Source organism: Melopsittacus undulatus, chromosome 1 (genome assembly GCF_012275295.1).
Source record: "Melopsittacus undulatus isolate bMelUnd1 chromosome 1, bMelUnd1.mat.Z, whole genome shotgun sequence".
Classification (NCBI taxonomy): domain Eukaryota; kingdom Metazoa; phylum Chordata; class Aves; order Psittaciformes; family Psittaculidae; genus Melopsittacus; species Melopsittacus undulatus.
The window spans coordinates 115581067-115599216 of NC_047527.1; the positions used below are offsets into that span (position 1 = coordinate 115581067).

The window sequence follows — 18150 nt, forward strand, 5'->3', positions numbered from 1 at the left end:
AATAAGAGGGTTTTCCAGGCCTTTTTTCCTGATTTCTGACTGTGATCTGGTTTTATATTTCACAGATCTCCCTTGAATTTTATACGTCTCAGGACAGCAGACTGGAAAATACTACATAATTTTTTCAATGCTCCATTTCTTAAGAAACGGAATAAAAACAAGTTTTGTGTAATATAAAAAGAAAGGGGGGGGGGAAGAAGAAAGAAAGAAACACAGATAAATTTTACAACTTTAAAATCTACTTTAAGACTAAAGACCATGATGACATTTGTGAACAGATAGGCAGACAGGGAGGGTATGTAAGTACTGGCTTATCTTCAGGTAACTGTGTAACAGGAACCCTCTGGTGCATGAAAGTGTAGTCTGGAGCCTTGTTACCCAATACCTTTGAAAAAATCCCTCACTCCTTTGTCAGGAAAGGAAAAAAAAAAGAAAGAAGCATTGAAAAGGCCTCTCCAATTCTGATGTGGCTGATGTGGCCTTCCCCATCTTTCCCAAGCAGCCTCACGTGTCCCTGGGAGTGTTAACCCTTTACAGCACCTCCCCAGGAGCAGGAAGCTCCTTCCTCTATCTGTTTTTAATGCAACTCTATTTCTCTCCATCTGACACTTTCTGCCTCGGAGCCCTTTATCCTCCCACCGACTGACTCCCCCGCGTGCTGCCATTTATACGGCACTGCTGTTTGGAAACAGGCACCTACTCACTTCTTTTTATGGTTCAGTCAGTCAGTTTGACACCCTGCCTACCACTTGCCTCAGGATTTTATGCTGAGGATTTTTCAGCTTTCTGGTGTGCATTGTCAATTGCCTGCCAAGTCCCACGTAACATCAAGCCCTGGTAATAAAGTAAAGCCTCTATTAGTGAAGCTGCTGCTGGTGAGATGTCCCACCAACTCGCATGGGGAACCAATTCTCTTGGATTTCACAGGACTGGGCTCTGGAAGGTCCTCCAAAGCCTTTGCTCCTTTCTGTAAACTCCCTGTAATGCTCAAGGACTCCAAAATACCAATAACATCCCCTCGTTCACAGTCGTGGAAACCTATCCTGAATGCAAAACGAGACACAAAAACCCAGACTGCAGGTGGTACCACCCTTTGATGAGCACAGATCCAGGCACAACTTCGGAAACAGGTTTGGTTCAAGGGGAAATATTGCTCTCATACAGATTCAAAATGCCATCTTGTTATCTCTGCAGCTCCTTCTAAGACTTTTTTAGAAGGACAATCCTGGTTAAACCTTAAGAGCAGCAGCCTCATGTGTATGCATACACACACATACACACTCACACACTCAACTTTTCCAAACACAACTCAATTAAAAAGCACCCAACCTCACTGATTCCTGAAAATTCAGAGCACCAACTGCTAGGTACACTCAGATTGTTTGAGAAAAGTGGCAAAAAGGAGAGTTTTGCTTGTAAGCAGTCAAACTGATTTCTGAGAGCTGCACAGTCCTTTCAAAGGAAGTTACAGAGGAGGAAAAAGAGGTGGGATGGAGCTGGCTGGAATCAACCATCTTTAATTTGTTGCATCAAGAGACCAGAGGTTATATCCCTGAGGCAGCTGGAACAAAGGCAGCAGACATAAATAAGGGATTTCCTTGGAGCTGGAGGTAGTCAGTGTGAGCGTGGGTGACTGACTGCAGCAATTTGGTATAAACCCTTAAAGTATGGTCACAGAGGCAGTTTCAATCACTGAATTGGTGGCAGGTACTTCCTCAAGAAGGCAGGTAAACCTACACTGAGAAACACAACTGAGAGCTCATGAATGTGTATTTCAGGTCCTAAATCTCTCTGTGCAAAGCCTTTCCCTACTCTGCACTTCAGTCATTTCAACAGTTTAAGAAAGCTAATTTTTTGGAACATAAAGAGACATATCAAGTGTTTTACTACTATTTGTTATTGGGTGAAACCTTTAGAAAGAATCAAAACTAAGATATTTTTCTTGCACTATATTAGAAAGATCAACAAATTCTCTTATTTTTCTTTCATATATTTGGAAAATACTGTATAAATAGCAATGAAAAGAAAGGAATGTAAACTATGCAAACTAATTGCTAGTCTTGCCAGTGCGCTGACCTGGGCATTCAGCAGGATCCGGCCGCATTACAGCACAGAGCAGCACATGACTTTCTTTGCAAACCAAACTCTCTGTGTTTGAAGGTCTTTCCCCTTGTAACTGCTGAAAAAAAATCTTCCTTGGCCACCTCCTAGACAGGAGCAAGTGACTTTGATGAGGAGGTTGAAAGCTGGGATGGTGAAACCCCCGCTGTGTAGCTTGGGGCATATAAGCTCCACAGCTGCTGTGTGTGCCACAGTGCTAAAGGGAGGAGAAACTTGAGAGAAGTTTCTTGTATCATGGAGTTGCTTAATAACAGTGTGGGCAAACTTTCCATATCTTCCAAGTGAAGATAATAGGCCTAGAAAATCAATCCTCACAGATAACTGTGAAATGTGTGAAGGATCATGTGATGGGTCCCAGAAGAGGGCTAAGAGCAGCAAAAGGATAAATTATGCAAGTACCCTCCTTGGAAAAGGAGTAAAGAGAAGTCAATGGAAAACACAGAGGTGTGAGATAAGTCTGTCTCCTTCTTTCCCTCCCTCATATTCAGAAGCTAAAAGCTGAAGGTCCTTCTGTTCAATAAAGTAGCAAGTCTACAGGACAACAAAAAGCAAGACTTGTTGACTGACAGGGGAGGGCTTCAGTTATCCCAAGCTTGAGTAACCCTTACACTTGAGCTGCTTCTTTGATCTGAAAACAAATTTCAGGATTTCTTAACATCACCAATTACTACAGCGGACATAGGTACAGGAAAGGCCAACGTCTGCAGAGGTGAAATGGTATGCCTGGGATTACCAGGAAGATTATCATGAGGGATTAATTGCTGTGAGCTAGAAATTCAAATAAAAAATAAAAATAAATAAATAAATGAATAGATAAATAAATAAATAAGAAAGTCCTCCAACACGTCCTGGTATGCAATTCTTCTAACTCACACCCTCCATGAAGCCTACAAAGGTCAGGAAAGTAATTTTGCTTCATTATTTTAAATGTTGTGAAGATTTTAGTAGCCCTGTTTTGCAATCCAGGTGACACAAGAGAAGAACATTGTCAGTATAATTTCAGAAAGGAGCAAGTATGGACTTGGCCCATACTGATACTATGAAACTGAGCCCTGAAGCAAGCCACATGCCATAGTTATAGTTTAACAAAAGAATGTAATTTTAACAGCGTGCATCAAACCCATCTCTGTTATATTTATGCTAGCAGTAAATCTGAGATTATTTGGAACCTTTCTAATTTACTCCACTGTCTTTACAATTGGCTCTTTTTCTAAGGAACTCTTAAATGTAAATTCTGGATATGGGCCAAAACTACTACATTTGATTATGAGCTTTCAGCATTCAAACTTCAATCATAGGATCGGTCTGGTCAGATCTCTGTTGTTCCAGCTCCACAGGTATCTCAGGCATCTTCATACAGCCTATACAGAAGAAATGTTACTGAAGGCTTTTCTTCCTCCACCTATTCAGACACATGAAGATTTCCATCCCACTAAACATAAACATATACAGACACAGACGCACATGACTCACACTGCCCAGGATTTTAATTTGTAGAAAATGATTCAATAGAGCATCAAGCAATTAATGAACCCCCAAGTTAAAAGAAAAAAAAAAAGAGAGTAATTTTTTCTCCTAAATTCTCTATGCGCTATTTTCTGGTATTACACACTTGTAAACTTGTGTGATTTCTTTTAAAACTGCATGTACCCAACCATGCACTATTTGTTTCAAAGCAGCACAGTTCACAACTTTGTCTGAAGTGCCTATAAGGAATACAATGCACGTGAACTGAGAATGTCCACAGGTGCTCCACAACTACTATAACAGATACAGATTAGATCAGGTGTTAGTCATGCTACCTGAACGTCGTGCTCCACGTGGAATAGCCCACGTAGAAATTCACCAGGAAATAGTTTCTATTCCCTTTTAGACAAAACACATAGTGTAACAGTGACTGTACAATCGCCCCACAGCTGACCCGCCGTGAAAACCAGGTCATCACGGCTTGGCTTGGCTTGGCTTCAAACCAAACCCAACGGGTTTCACACGGAGTACACTAACCCTGTGACAATCTGCCGCCAATCTCCCTCTTTCGAAAGTCACCCCGAGGAAAAGATGAGCTCAAACCTACTTTTGTGAAAGAGGAGCTGTTTCTCTGCCATAGATGAAGCCGGCAGCGCATTTAAAGGGGACTTTATTTCTTCCCCCATCCCCGTGGGAGCAGCACCCTGCGCCGCTGCCTGCCTCTGTGACAGCGGTGTAGCGTGCTCCCGGCTTTAGAGGTTAGAGGCAAATCTCTATAAAGAGAAAGTTAAACTCTCAAAGTCGGAGTATTAGGGCAATCTGCGGAGCCATAAGCACAAGAAAGACAGCTTTTTTTTTCAGTCCTTTTCCACGCATTCTGCCTCCAGATATAACAAGCAGCAACGAGGGGTCCGTCTAAGCGCAACTCCATCTTTGCCTGATTCTCTTACTTACCCTTCATCTGCCTGCTGTCTGCTGAGCAAGCCCGGCACAGCTCAAGTTTCTGGCTTTCCTTTTCCTCCATTGTCCCTGCCTACCGCCCGGGCTCCCCTCTCCAACTTGGAAGGCACAGCGCCGGGGCTGTCAGCGCCGGTCCCGGGGAGGTGAAGCGGAGCTCTGCCTTCCCCGGCGCCCCGCCGCACGCCGCGGAGCGGGACCGGGCTCCGGGGCAGTGTGAACGGCGGCGGCGGGCGGGCAGTGAGCCCCCCCGGGCCGGGGCCCCAGCAGGTGATGGGCTTTCCTGCCGGCTCGCCCCTAGCCGGCTCGCTTCCCGCGGCAGCCGCCGAGCCTTATGAAAGGCAACATTTCAAACGTGATTACAGGCCTGAGTCTCTGCTGGAATCCGAATCCATAGCCTTTTAAATCTCTGTCATGGGACAAAAGGCTTTCCACCGAGTATTTTTTTAAGCTCGTAACCACCAAGCCCACAAACATTCCTGATAAATGCTCCTCTGTCTGTTTTAGAGTCTAGTTTAAAAGTAATTCATTATATAAGCGCTTTGAGGTTTTGTTTTCTGTTGAATTCTTTCAGGCTGCTCAGAGAATGAATTAGGGTGAAAAAAAAAAAGAATCAAGATACAGGAATTCAACTTTAGTGAAGCCAATAAAAATGAATGGTAGCAAGATGTAAGAAGGGACTTGGGTTAAGAGGGATTTTGAAGCCTCAGTAGCAAAGCATATAGAAACATATAACTAATTCTCTTTTGGCAGATCAGAGGCCAGAAGCCTATGCAAGTTCCAATAGATCGACCGAGCTGCAAGGCAGAAAAATAATGTGGCTGAGAAGAATGAGATCAAATCCCACAGATTCCACCAGATGCCACATGTGTTGATTTAGTGGAGAATATCAGACCTAATTAGTTTATCAAAATCATAACTCAGAGCCAGAGATGGTGGAACAAACTGAGTGTTGAGTTACAGCACCAAGACCAGAAAGTTTATCCGCAGACAACTTCTGAATTAGGTTAAGAACAAAGCATAACTGGGATATTAATAAAAATGTGCAATTTCTCATTTAAGTCAACCCTGTACTGCAGCTAGATAACAGTTAGTATCTTGGATGTCTTTTTAAACAGACCTAGCATAATCTGATCCTCCAAGCTGTCTTTAACTCTGACTTCAATATAACATCAGCTAAATTGCTTGCAATGACCTCTCAACTATCCAGTCCAGACAGGCTAGGAAAATTCCCCTACATTTCCTTCTACATTTCTATCTGGCAGAAATGTCATCCTGTCTACTTAGATTACTGAATGCAGAAACGTTTTGTGTGTATATAAATTCAATACAGAAGCTCAAGAAGAATCCTCCTGCCCCAATCCTCCCCCTTCCAGACAGAAAACCAATTTGAGTATATTACAACTAACAATTGATAAACAAACAAAACTATTGTTCATTATATCATACATGCCTATTCTCTGACACTTAAGAGATACTTATTTTCATTTTTAGCAATTAATTCTATATGGTCTTGGAGCCTGGCAAAGGTCCCAGAAATCTGGCACAGAAAACACAGAAAAAATGAAAATACAGTCTAAACATTAGTACTGCTATTTAAGGTCCTCAGTACAGTGCTCCCAACAGAATACTCCTATATTTGTCCTGCAATATAAAAGAGAATCAGTGTGGTACACATTGTATTTAGAATACTGTTTTTACTGGCCTTGGGTTACTACTGCTCATTCTGATAGTGAACTGTTTTAGGAGGAGAATTGATGGCCAGCCATCCCACTAATCTGATGTTGCCTTTTGTGATATGGAGGAATGTGCCTTTAACACTGAGGTTTTCCAGAGTCTGGATAAGCATGATGAGCGTCTTGCAACTTATATTCACAGCCAGCTGGAAGGAGTAGAGGGCTTTTACAGGAATAGTGATCATTGAAAACCAGTAACTTCAAGAAATGTAAAATAACTCAGAAACCCCTGATGGGAAAAGAAAGCCAGTGCAGTTGCCTAGAGTAGCAACATGAAAGCTGCACCAAAACATCACCTGTACGCAGGTCTCAGAAACTGAGAGTCAGGAAACTAAGGGCATTTAAAAATACCTTATCCTGAAATAACACAATGAAAAGCACAAAACATACTTGCCTACAAATGCCTAAAGGGAAAGTGCTTTTTAGCCTTGTGCAATACCAGAGTTCTTTCTGGAGATCAGTACAATTTGTATGCCGATCAAAATCAGTGTACTCTAGCCCCTTAGGAGGCTTTACCTCCATCCATGGTGGGGGACAAAAAAACCCAAACAAACAAAAACCCCAAAAAACCCCAACAAAACAACAAAAACTTAGAAAATAAGTTTAAGAAAAAAAAAATATTAAAATATCTACTTTTAGCCAGCACCATTAGTTTCCACAGCCAAGAGCACAAGACAGAGAGTTGGTCTCTTGACTCCCCCATCAACATGTCTCAGTGAGCAGCCAGATGCCCCTTGGGATAGTGCCAACCAGGTCTGAAAACTGTTGTTTTCATGGAAACAAGATGCTCTCACTGCTGAGACTAACACTAAATGGCATTGCTGACACTGCTAAGGGGCCTCAGCAACATGGACCCCCAAAATGCATAGATGAGATTGCTTATTTGGACTTGAAAACTGGGTGTGACACCCACTTAGAACATCTGCAGCTACAGAAGTAGTTTCTTGAACAGGATTAAAGACAATTGGCAAAAGGTGAGGCTAAACATGGCATGCTTGAGTATCACCAAAATCATACAAAACAAAAGAGCTCACCCAGCCCCAGAGGAAACATAATCACCTCTGCAACTGCTCAGGACAGGGGACAATTGGGATGGCAAGGTCTCAAAAGCATGTCCTCACTTTAAGGGAAAAGTCCTTGGTCCCAAATAGGATTTAATTAATACATGGAACAACGCTATTCTCAAGAGGTTACCTAGGTCTGTTTAAAAGAATTAGCGAAATTCCTTTAGCAGTTGAGAAACTGGAGACTGCCAGAACCTTATACTGTTAGGCTCAAGTAAAGAGCTCCCCAGCATAGACACTGGGATGAATCACTAACGACAAGTTAAATAAACTTGAATAACAAGTTCACAGAATGCAATCAGCATTTGTTTATCTCCAGGATCAACAATAACAGTGGTTCCTTTTAATTAGTCTGCTCAGATCTGGACCCATCAATATCAAAACAATGCATGAAGAATAATTGCTAACAGGTTATGCTGTTTTAATTGTGTTTAAAATTAATGTCCCAGAGCAACTTAAACACTTCTGGTTTTAGTGTGTATGTAAAAGGAACAATTAACAAATACTGGCTGCGCTCAATTAGTCAAACTTGTACAACAATGACTTCATGATTCTAGCAATTATTCATAACGAAAAACCTGGGAAGTTAATTATTAATAGTTAAATCAGAAGAAGCATCCTGTAATTAAAAACATGTCTCAATATCCATGTGAAATCATATAGCCACTGAGAAAAACATCATGAATGCTCTCCACAGGAACCAAACTGACACTGTCTACCCTACTGTAGTCCAGAAACAAATATTAGACCTGATGTGGTGAGGCCTGGGAGGAATTCCAAGCACTCAAGCAGATTACACTGTGGCACTGCCATTATGCAGCTAGAGACTGCTTGGGCCTGCCCTGTACAAGGGCAGCACCAAGAGGACATTCCAGCAGGTCAGGAAACATCCCTCCACACCAGGGTGTAGCAGGTGGCCATTCACTACCAACAGGTTAGATCTGGAGAAAGTAACTTCAATTATAGAAAAACAGCACTTAGGGTGGCGAAACTCTGATTTCCACCTCCGCCAGCAGAGAGCAGCTTCAGTGTTGCAATTCACTGAGCACACCTCTGTTCTCGGTGAGTTCACTGCTGTCCTTGGAGTGGTCTCTCAATGCTTAAAACTAAAATAGACTCGCTCCTAAAAGAAAAGGACCATGTTCAGATAGTATATTATCAAAGATGATGTGATACTAGCCACTAGCTTGTACAAGCAAAATGAAAAAAACTCTCTGTGCAGGTAGATCTGTAACTCTTTTAATTGTGTCCTGATTTGATATTGTACAATAAGGAATCAGAGGTTTCTTTAATATTTGGAGGGGGCTTTATAATCATTTGGTCTCATCTGTTTAGTAAGGGATTTCAATGAACTGAGCAGTTGATGTCATCTACCTGCACTTGTGCAAAGTGTCCGACACTGTCCCAAATGACAACTTTGTCTCTAAATTGGAGAGACATCAATTTGATAGGTGGACCACTTGGTGGATAAAGAACTGGCTGGATGGCCGCATGCAAAGAGTTGTGGTCAATGGTTCAATGTCCGGCTGGAGATCAGTAACAAGTGGTGTCCCTCAGGGATCGGTGTTGGGACTGGTCTTGTTCAACATCTTTGTCAGTGACATGGACAGTGGGATCGAGTGCACCCTCAGCAAGTTTGCCAATGACACCAACCTCTGTGGTTCTGTTGATATGCTAGAGGGAAGGAATGCCATCCAGAGGAACCTTGACACACTTGTGAGGTGGGCTGATGCCAACCTCATGAAGTTTAGCCATGACAAGTGCAAGGTCCTACACCTGGGTCAGAGCAATCCCAGGCACAGCTACAGGTTGGGCAGAGAAGAGATTCAGAGCAGCCCTCCGGAGAAGGACTTGGGGGTGTTGGTCAATGAGAAAATGAACATGAGCCAGCTTCAGTGTGCGCTCACAGCCCAGAAAGCCAACCGTATCCTGGGCTGCATCAAAAGGAGCGTGACGAGCACGTCAAAGGAGGTGATTCTGCCCCTCTACTCTGCTCTCGTGAGACCTCACTTGGAGTATTGTATGCAGTTCTGGTGTCCTCAACATAAAAAGGACATGGAAATCTTGGAACAAGTCCAGAGGAGGCCACGAGGATGATCAGGGGACTGGAGCACCTCCTGTATGAAGACAGGCTGAGAAAGTTGGGGCTGTTCAGCCTGGAGAAGAGAAGGCTGTATGGAGACCTCATAGCAGCCTTCCAGTATCTGAAGGGGGCCTACAGGGATGCTGAGGAGGGACTATTCGTTAGGGACTGTAGTGACAGTACAAGGGGTAACGGGTTAAAACTTCAACAGCGGAGGTTTAGATTGGATATAAGGAAGAAATTCTTTACTGTTAGGGTGGTGAGGTACTGGAATGGGTTGCCCAGGGAAGCTGTGAATGCTCCATCCCTGGCAGTGTTCAAAGCCAGGTTGGATGAAGCCTTGGGTGATATGGTTTAGTGTGAGGTGTCCCTGCCCATGGCAGGGGGGTTGGAACTAGATGATCTCAAGGTCCTTTCCAATCCTAACTGTTCTATGATTCTATGATTCTATGAGTCCTATTTCTAATGCAAGGACAGTGGTTAAACTAACCCATGGTTAAAGGGAAACATCTGAATTCTATTTTAAAATTTATGATGACAAACACTCTAATACAACCTCTGGGATTATTGGTCACTAAATTACCTTTGCTGCTATAAAATCTGTGGAGAGTTCCAATATTTATGTTCCATGCATTCCAGTTCAGTTAAGAACGTTCATACATGTGAGGCAAAACTAGCCCAAGGAATGAAATGGTAACACTGCAGCTGAAGCAAAAAATAAAAATGAGTATGAGTTTCTCTACAAGTCTCCATGACAGAACTTCAGTGTGTCTTGTTAGACCTACAGGTTTTAGCTCTTCAGAGAAGTTTAGAGACTGAGTGGTGCCAAGAGCCACCACCAGTTTTAATCACTAAAACAGCTATTAAAAAGAGTCACTAAGAGGTTGAACACAGATATTCAGGCAGTAGATACATTCAACTTTCTAATTCCATTTCAAATGGAGCTCTGGAATATAAGTGTAATCACCTTCCACTTGTCATCACTGAGCTGTCAGGTACAAATAAGTGTTCCAGCTCACCTCCTGCCAACGAGCACTGTGCTGTTAAGTGCCTTATACATCTCTGAGTAACGGAGTATCCTTCATTCACTCCAGAAGACATTTTACTCAAGCTCACAACTCTCACATCTGGACATCTACATCATGTTTCTGTTTTCCAAGTTTTATTCTTGTTTCCTTCCTCCCCCTCCAAGTTTTTGAACAAGTGAAAAGGTCTGAATGCAGTAAACACCTGTGCATGTCCTAAATCAAACTGAGAAAAAGGACTGTTTGTTGCAAAGAAGCTCTAACATTCAAGTGGGGAGTTAAAAAAGAAAGGCGATTCTTCTCTTCCATAACTTTATCTCCCTCTCTAATGTGGGACAATCCCAACAAAGCTGACTCTAGATACACTTTAACATGACTTCCCTATCTAACGTTAATATTAGCATATTGCCACCAACACAGCCAACTTACACCTTGGTATGCTACAGCTCCTCCTTATGCTTGCCAGCCTGGCCAGCCCTCCACACATAAAACTTCCCATGAAGGATCACCTATGGTAAGCAATGAGATCTGCATGCAAACACAGAAATAGAAAATATGAACATCTGTTTTTGTAAGGTACCAAAGAAATCAATGTGAAAGGAAAATGTGCTTTACATCACAGAAATTTAATTCACTAGAGTTTAATTAAATAAAAAGCAATATGTGGGTGGGAAGGAACAGAAGGGAATTGCTTCTGGGGGAGGTGGAGAAAGGGAGTGGAGAAGGTCACTTTTAACTCCATCTGCTCTACATTCAAATTCTATTTCTCCCCAGTGTAATGCATTTTCATTTTGATAAGTTCCCTTTTGGATGAATTCACTCAAACAGAGCTCTGGTGATGGTTTGAATTTGAACTGGTCCAGCCTTTTAACAGTACCAGAACAATAGACTTAATGCCTGAAACAGTGACTATTGCTGATTTCACAGATGCCTGCAGGATCTGGTTGTAAATGTACAAGGTGGCATGCTTTAGTGATCAAAGGTATCAAGGGTTGCTCTCTGCAAAGTACAATTATACTTTAAAAGAATCATGAGGGATCCTGCCTGAATTAATGTGAAATACAAAGTGTACTGTTGTGATCACTATAAATACTTACTTATCAACAGTCAATTCTGATAAATATTCTACCACAAAAGAATAGTTTAAATAAAGTAATTAGTAAATAATGATTAGAAAATTAACACAATGGTACCAGTATTGTCAACCCACAGCATTCAGACAATTCATGATGATGGTCTTTCTTGAAAGTTACTTTTGGGGGAATATTATTCATTTTATTAATCTCTAGGCTGTACACAATCATATATTTGATTTTTCTCCACAATGTCACTGTCAAGAACTATGTTTTTTTCTGAGCTTCAGACTAAAATCACAGGAGAGGTCAGCACCAGTATGACTTACTATATTGAGCATTTTTAATTGTTCTTACTAGAGTTTGTCTTCTGCTGCAAAAGCAGTACTACACATCAAATGACAATCTAAACGTCTGAAAAGAGATAAAGATAAATTCTTACAACTTTGTTTCCATGTGGAGCTGATTTTTAACCCAGCATGGATAGTCACAGGTTGCAGCTTCTAAAACTTTTGTTGCTACTCCTTGTAGAGCATCAGCTCCTGAAGCTATATGTAAGAGCACAAGGATAGTGTAGAACTTTCTCTCCAACAGTTTATATATCCCCTTCCTTCAAAAGTGCCTTTCTGACCTTCCCAGACCACACTGATGCTATCATTAAGACAGCTGATTAGTAAGAAAGCAATCAGAGCTGACAGCAGTGGCACTCCTGTTCTTTCTCAGGCCTATCCAATCTGTTCTGCTGGGGTGCACACTTACTAATTCACTCTTCAGTATCGAGGATTTCATAGCTTTAGGGCAACAAGGACCATTTGATTATCTTGTCTGACTTCCCATCTATCACAAACCATTAAATTTGATGTGGGGTCTTCACACAAAAGCCAAACACTTAAATGAGGTGGAGATGAAATTACTGATCTCAAGAGACCAGTGTTGCATCTGCACTAGCATTTGTTTCAAACCCCAACACATGTGCAGAGATCTGCCCAGATGATCAGCATAAGAAAGTGAAGGACATCAAGCTCCCAACTGACTTAACCTGAGAAAAGCTCTTTGCCTTTAATTTGCCAGGTGAGACACCCACTTTAAAAAACCCCTAACTATCCTAACCTCAAAGCTGTGGTGCATACATCCAGTCACTGTCTCCAGCACAGTCAGTTGCTTACTCATGAAAAGGAACTGAAAGGAGGAAAAAAAGCACCTTGAAACATATCTGGCACAGTGTACATGGAGGGGGGCAAATCCACCTGAATACTGCAGATTACCAGCTGAAAGTTGATTATAATCATTGTCTTTAACACAGACCTGCCAGTGCTACAAGCATATTATTTGAGGGCATTTTAGCACGAAGGCCCACAAAGGTGGTTGATGGAGCTGACAGCACAGGCACACCACATCCAGCAGTAGCAGGACTGCCACAACCCTCCACCCTGCAACAACCACCACCATAAATACAGGCTTTCTTCCTGCACCTGGCCTAACATGGCTTTGCAAATATATTCATTTCACAGCTACGTTATAGTTAATTGACTGATGTTTAGTTACCCACAGTGCTAAGAAATTGCTTCCTCTTTCTTCAGGGTAAAGTTGACTTAATTTTATTTCCAGCAATCAGAGTAATTCCTCCTTTGCCAGCCAGACACATCAGTGCTGTAGGACCTGCGCTCTGCAAGAAAGCCACTTCACAACCTCCTCCTCAATCATTCACATCAGCTGGGCTCATGAAGAATTGTGTTTTATCTCAGTCTTGGTTTCATCTTGGTAAACAACTCTTGGCCTCTCTCCATTTTCTTCCTAGTATGCCAGTCGTCTACCTGCAGCACAGCTAGCAGGATTATCAGAGCCTATTCTTCTGAGTTTAATATGCTACCAGTAATAAAAGGGTACATGATCTAACTTTACCTCTGAGAATACCAGTGCAGCTGGATGCTGCACAAGAGCAGGGAGCCCCCATGGAAAGGGGTGTAAGGCTAGAGCACTCCCCCCAGCTGGGACAGGGAGCCTGTGGCCACAGCTACCTCCTCGCAAAAAGAGACAGGGTGCTTTGGTTTGGCAAGGGCAAAATGTCCCAAGCACTGAGCGAGCTGCAATGTCATGACTCTGGTGTCATATCCTATTTCTCCTACAAGGAGAAGTCTGCTCTGTCTGTCCAGCACTACTGCAGAAGATAAAAAGGGAAAGAAAGTAACAATGATCCGTCTCATCAGGCTCCAAGAAGCGCACAGAATAGCCTGGGGTGAAGGCAAGAATAAGCAACATCAGCACAGAAAGGTGTTATACAAGGTTTAAGTTTATTCAGAGTTAGAGCCGCTGTCTCTCTAATGAGTAAATACATGACCCAAGACAATTTAATTCCAACTGTTCTGTACTTCTTACAAAAACTTCTCAAACAATGTGATGACTCACAGGTGAGCTCTCCACTGACAACATACAATGACATCATATTAGTTATCTCACTTTACAAACTGTAAGTCTGCACTGAGATAGACAAATATGTCTCATAATATAGCACATGCCTTCACATGCGGTGTAGCTGAGGACAGGGAACAGGCAGTAAGTAGCAACAATGACAGGTTCTCTTCACTCCAAAGGAAAAAGTTGTTAAACACTAATTGGTAACATATGTTTACTGCATACACATGTATTCCAATAATCCGATTTCCAAGACTGATCTGCAAAAGTATAACTTTGTAATTTATTCCATTTTATTTATGATTTTCATGCTATTGCCCTAATCTTTCATAATTAATACAACAAGGTCCAATGATAAATTCACACTTTCCCCCCCTGTTTTTGCTTTATGCTGTCATTAAAAGATGCTACATCAAGATTGCAGCTGAATGACACCTAAACCCTTTTACCAGCTGGAGAAAATTCTGGGCAGCTGGGAGGAAAGAAGAACCAAAATCTCTTTGAGACAAGATGACAATATTACTTATATGCACCCCTTTTATTTCATAAGCTCATATAAATCCTCTCTCACAGCAGAGAGTAATACAGGAATGCCCTTGGAAGAGGGCATTGGGTAAGCAAAATATGAGTTTGAAGCCCATGAGTAGTATTCATTCTATACTTTTAGTCTGCTTTTTTGCAAGGAGTCTTGCTGTAATAACGTAACTCAAGAATAGCTGGATCCAACTAGAGAAGCTCTAGCTAGAGCTTTCCTCTACCCAGGACTATGGGAGGAAACCTAAGTGCAGAAGATGGTCTGAGGAATGTAAATTAGGACAGAGGGCTTTATAGGTCTGACATCACTTGAAACATCTATGTAAAATCTGAATAGTTTTCAAAAGAAGTGCCTAAATGCAATCAGAAAATACAGGTTGAATACCACAATTAGGGGGTAAAATGCTACAGGCAGTAATTATCTACCACTTTCTTTTCTCAGCCATCAAAGAAGATAATTTGTTTGTTTCCCCTGCCCTGCAAGGAAAAGACTGGGTGGTCTTCTGAGTTTAAGAGCCTGAGAAATACTCCTCTCTAGGCCAAGGCCACACCGAGCCTCCAGGGCATCATGAGGTCCTTTTCAACACTGTCTTACACTGTACTTGATTTTAGTCACAGACATTAAGACTGTGGCAGTGCTTTGCAAATCATCACTAAATACCTTTTCTTCATAGCTCCATGCAAATCTCAGGAGTGTTTCCAAGACACGAATAAAGCCTCAGTTGTTGAAAAGTAGCATGTTTTCAGTTCCTCAGCTGTCTTCATCAGCATGGGACTGCCATGCTGCAGGGATTCTTTATTTGGTTAAAGACTAATTCCTCTTCATCTTGTGGTTGTCACCAGTTGGAAGAATATAGCAGCTTTCTTCTAGATATGATAAGTAACTGTGAATTTTGAGGGGGTGACATCTTAATAAAATATAAACATAAAAACTTGGCCCCTTGCAGACAGCTTTAAATCATCCACCTTCTATTTTTTAAATAAAACAGCTAATATATTGCTACACATTCAGACTTTAAAAAACTAACTAAAAAGTTTTGCATCTTCAGCCCCTTCTCAAATAACATACATCCGATAATACCTATGCTCAAAACCAGGCCATTTAAAGTCTAAGTTGTTTCTGTACTAAAAATCCTAAGTCATAGTGTTCAGTGTTGCAATTCAGCTTCCTTTTGCAAAAGGAAGCTAGGAGAAAATGGGGCAGGAACCAGGCTGAAAAGCTTTCTGAAAGCTGCAGCTGCAGCCAACAGCTGAAATTTAAAATCAGACATTATTTTCTCTCGTCATCTTGTGGGCTCTGCCACAGTTTTCAATAAACCACAAATTCAGCCACAGAGGCAGTATCACTTGTAATTTTCTTTTGCTGATGGAGCTAAAATAAGAACCAGAAACACTTCCCTCTGACTTCAGAAAGCAGCGTATGTCACTCCGCAATAGACTCTTGACACGTTCCATGTGGACAATGTGTTAGGCAAGTAGCAAACCCCAAATGTGGTCCTGTGAAATTAATAATTTCATGTTGCAGAGAGAACCTCAAACACAAGATCATATGGGCTGGGGAAAGCAGAAGCAAAAACTGCATTTCCATTTCCCAAACCAGTGAGCTAGCATGTGATAGCCAGCAGATACAGTTCCCTTGGATTTCCACAGGGAATGTGGCAACATCCCTTGTTAAAGAAAGAAACAAAGAGAGGAGCTACTCCTATTGATAAAAAAAAAAGAATTAAGATATTAAAGATGCTATAGGAACAACAGCCAAATTCCCCAGGGGATGGAGATTATCAGTGACCTCATAGAGAAAGCACTGGTCCAGGAAGCCCTCAGTGTTAGTGAGATGGAAAAGAGGGCCTAAGTGAGGTGGCAGAGCTTCCTGAGAACATTACAATATTCAGTAAAGACTAGGGCTGATTATGAAGAAGAGACATCACAAGATTTGCTGACTAGCCAATAAAGTGACAGATGAAATCTCATGTAGATAAATGTAAAGTAATGTACATTAACTTTGAACAGACTATTACCACTCAGAGAGTTTGAAGTTATAACCATTTAAGCTCAGTGCTCATTAGTAATTAAAAAAAAACAAACAGATATTAGAAAATGCTAGGAAAAGAATACTGAACAAGACAGTATCATTATGCTACTGTACAAATCCACAGCCTACCCATGTTCTGAATATTGCATGCAGTTTTAATTCACTCCAGGTCAAAAAAGATATAGCAGAAGAAGAAATGTTAAGAAAAAGGCAGCATGGATGATCAAAGTTACAGAACAGTTTCTGTACAAGGAACAACTAAATTATGTAGGAGTCTCCATTCTGAAAACAGATGACTCAAACATCTGTTTGAGGTCTATAAACATGAGAGAGAGAGAAGCTGAATAGGAAGACTGTTCATTGTCTCTCTCAATACAGACTGTAGGGTCATCAAATGAAACAAGTAGGCTAATGACTCAAAAGTACATAGATGTGAATATAATTTTACAGATCACTATGGAACTGATGGTAAGCCGGGGAACTTCTTGCTAAGACATTGCAGTTGCTGAGTTTAAAAAAAGAGTTTAAAAAATAAAAGAACACGTTAATGGAAAAAAAATCCATTAAGCACTGTTAAAAAAAAAAAGATATAATACTTGTTTTATTTAAAGTAATCTCCTAATCATACATTGCTGGGATCTGGGAGGATATTCCAGAAGTATCACTATGTACTCTCCCTGATCTTGTATTCTTCCCTAGGTAACCATCATTTAGAGACAGGTTGTTGGGCTGGACCTCTGGTCTGACCTGCTACAAGTGCTCTTACACTTGACAAAGTATAAAAAGCCCTAATGCTGACAGTAACACTATGTCATATGTGATAAAGAAATAGAAGCACTTACATTACAACAGAAAAATAACAAGCCCAGATGTAATCAAAACATTGCTGTGTAGTGAGAATCATATGGAAATCTCTTCCTGGGGTGAGGATATAGGAGAGAATGAATGGCATACAATATGTTAAGACATATCATCTCATCTATTGTAAAAATGGCCTTAAACATTTGTCTGCACAGGGTAGTGTAGTGAAACCTAAAGAATGAATTTGCGGTGCTTCAGCTATTCCACAGAGGTGGCAGACAATGCAGGGTAAATGTTACATGGCATCATCATCTAAAGGTCTGGCTACCACCAAGTGTCAGAATGCTATTAAGCTTTTTGTGCCAGGGATCTGTACAGCTCTGGGGGCTGAGATAATCTTTTCTCCCTTATTAATCCCCCATTTCTGAGACGCCATACTTGGAGGACTTTAGGTGCCATGACTCAGGCTGAAGCAGAGAGCGGCATCAAGCCTCCCTCACCCTTCCCTGTCCTTCTGTAATACAGGATAGAGAGTAAGGCAGATAAGGCTGTGCAGATCAGTGCACGGTACTCCACAGTGTAGTACTGGGATCTGGCAGCAGTAGGATTTTTTGCAATTTGCTTATTTAGAAGCAGGAAATCTGAATATCTGCCCACACTACCACACACAACCTCCCCATGAAGGCGTCATGATGTCACATGATTTGTCCTTGTAGTTCTTTGGAATTTGCCTTTACTATTTCCTTCCCTTGCTGTGGGTGTTTAACCACCTCTCTGCTTTCCTATTCCAAGAAAACAGGAGAGCTGCCTTTTTTTTTTTCTTTTAGTCAAGAGATTTTTCAAGG

General features: G+C 41.5%; 1 protein-coding gene across 10 annotated transcripts in view; it reads right to left on the reverse strand.

Annotated features, from left to right (window-relative positions):
• KIAA1217 (KIAA1217 ortholog) overlaps positions 1–18150 on the reverse strand; it is a 379558-nt gene that overhangs the window by 177308 nt on the left and 184100 nt on the right. For 3 of the 10 annotated variants that reach the window (XM_034064789.1, XM_034064707.1, XM_034065030.1), the window contains exon 1: positions 4543–4638. The exons of the other annotated variants lie outside the window; for them this stretch is intronic. In XM_034064789.1, the coding sequence (XP_033920680.1) occupies positions 4543–4612 (70 nt within the window). In that variant the 5' untranslated portion in view covers positions 4613–4638. Of the gene's footprint in view, positions 1–4542; positions 4639–18150 lie in introns of those variants that run through there. 10 annotated transcript variants of the gene reach the window in all.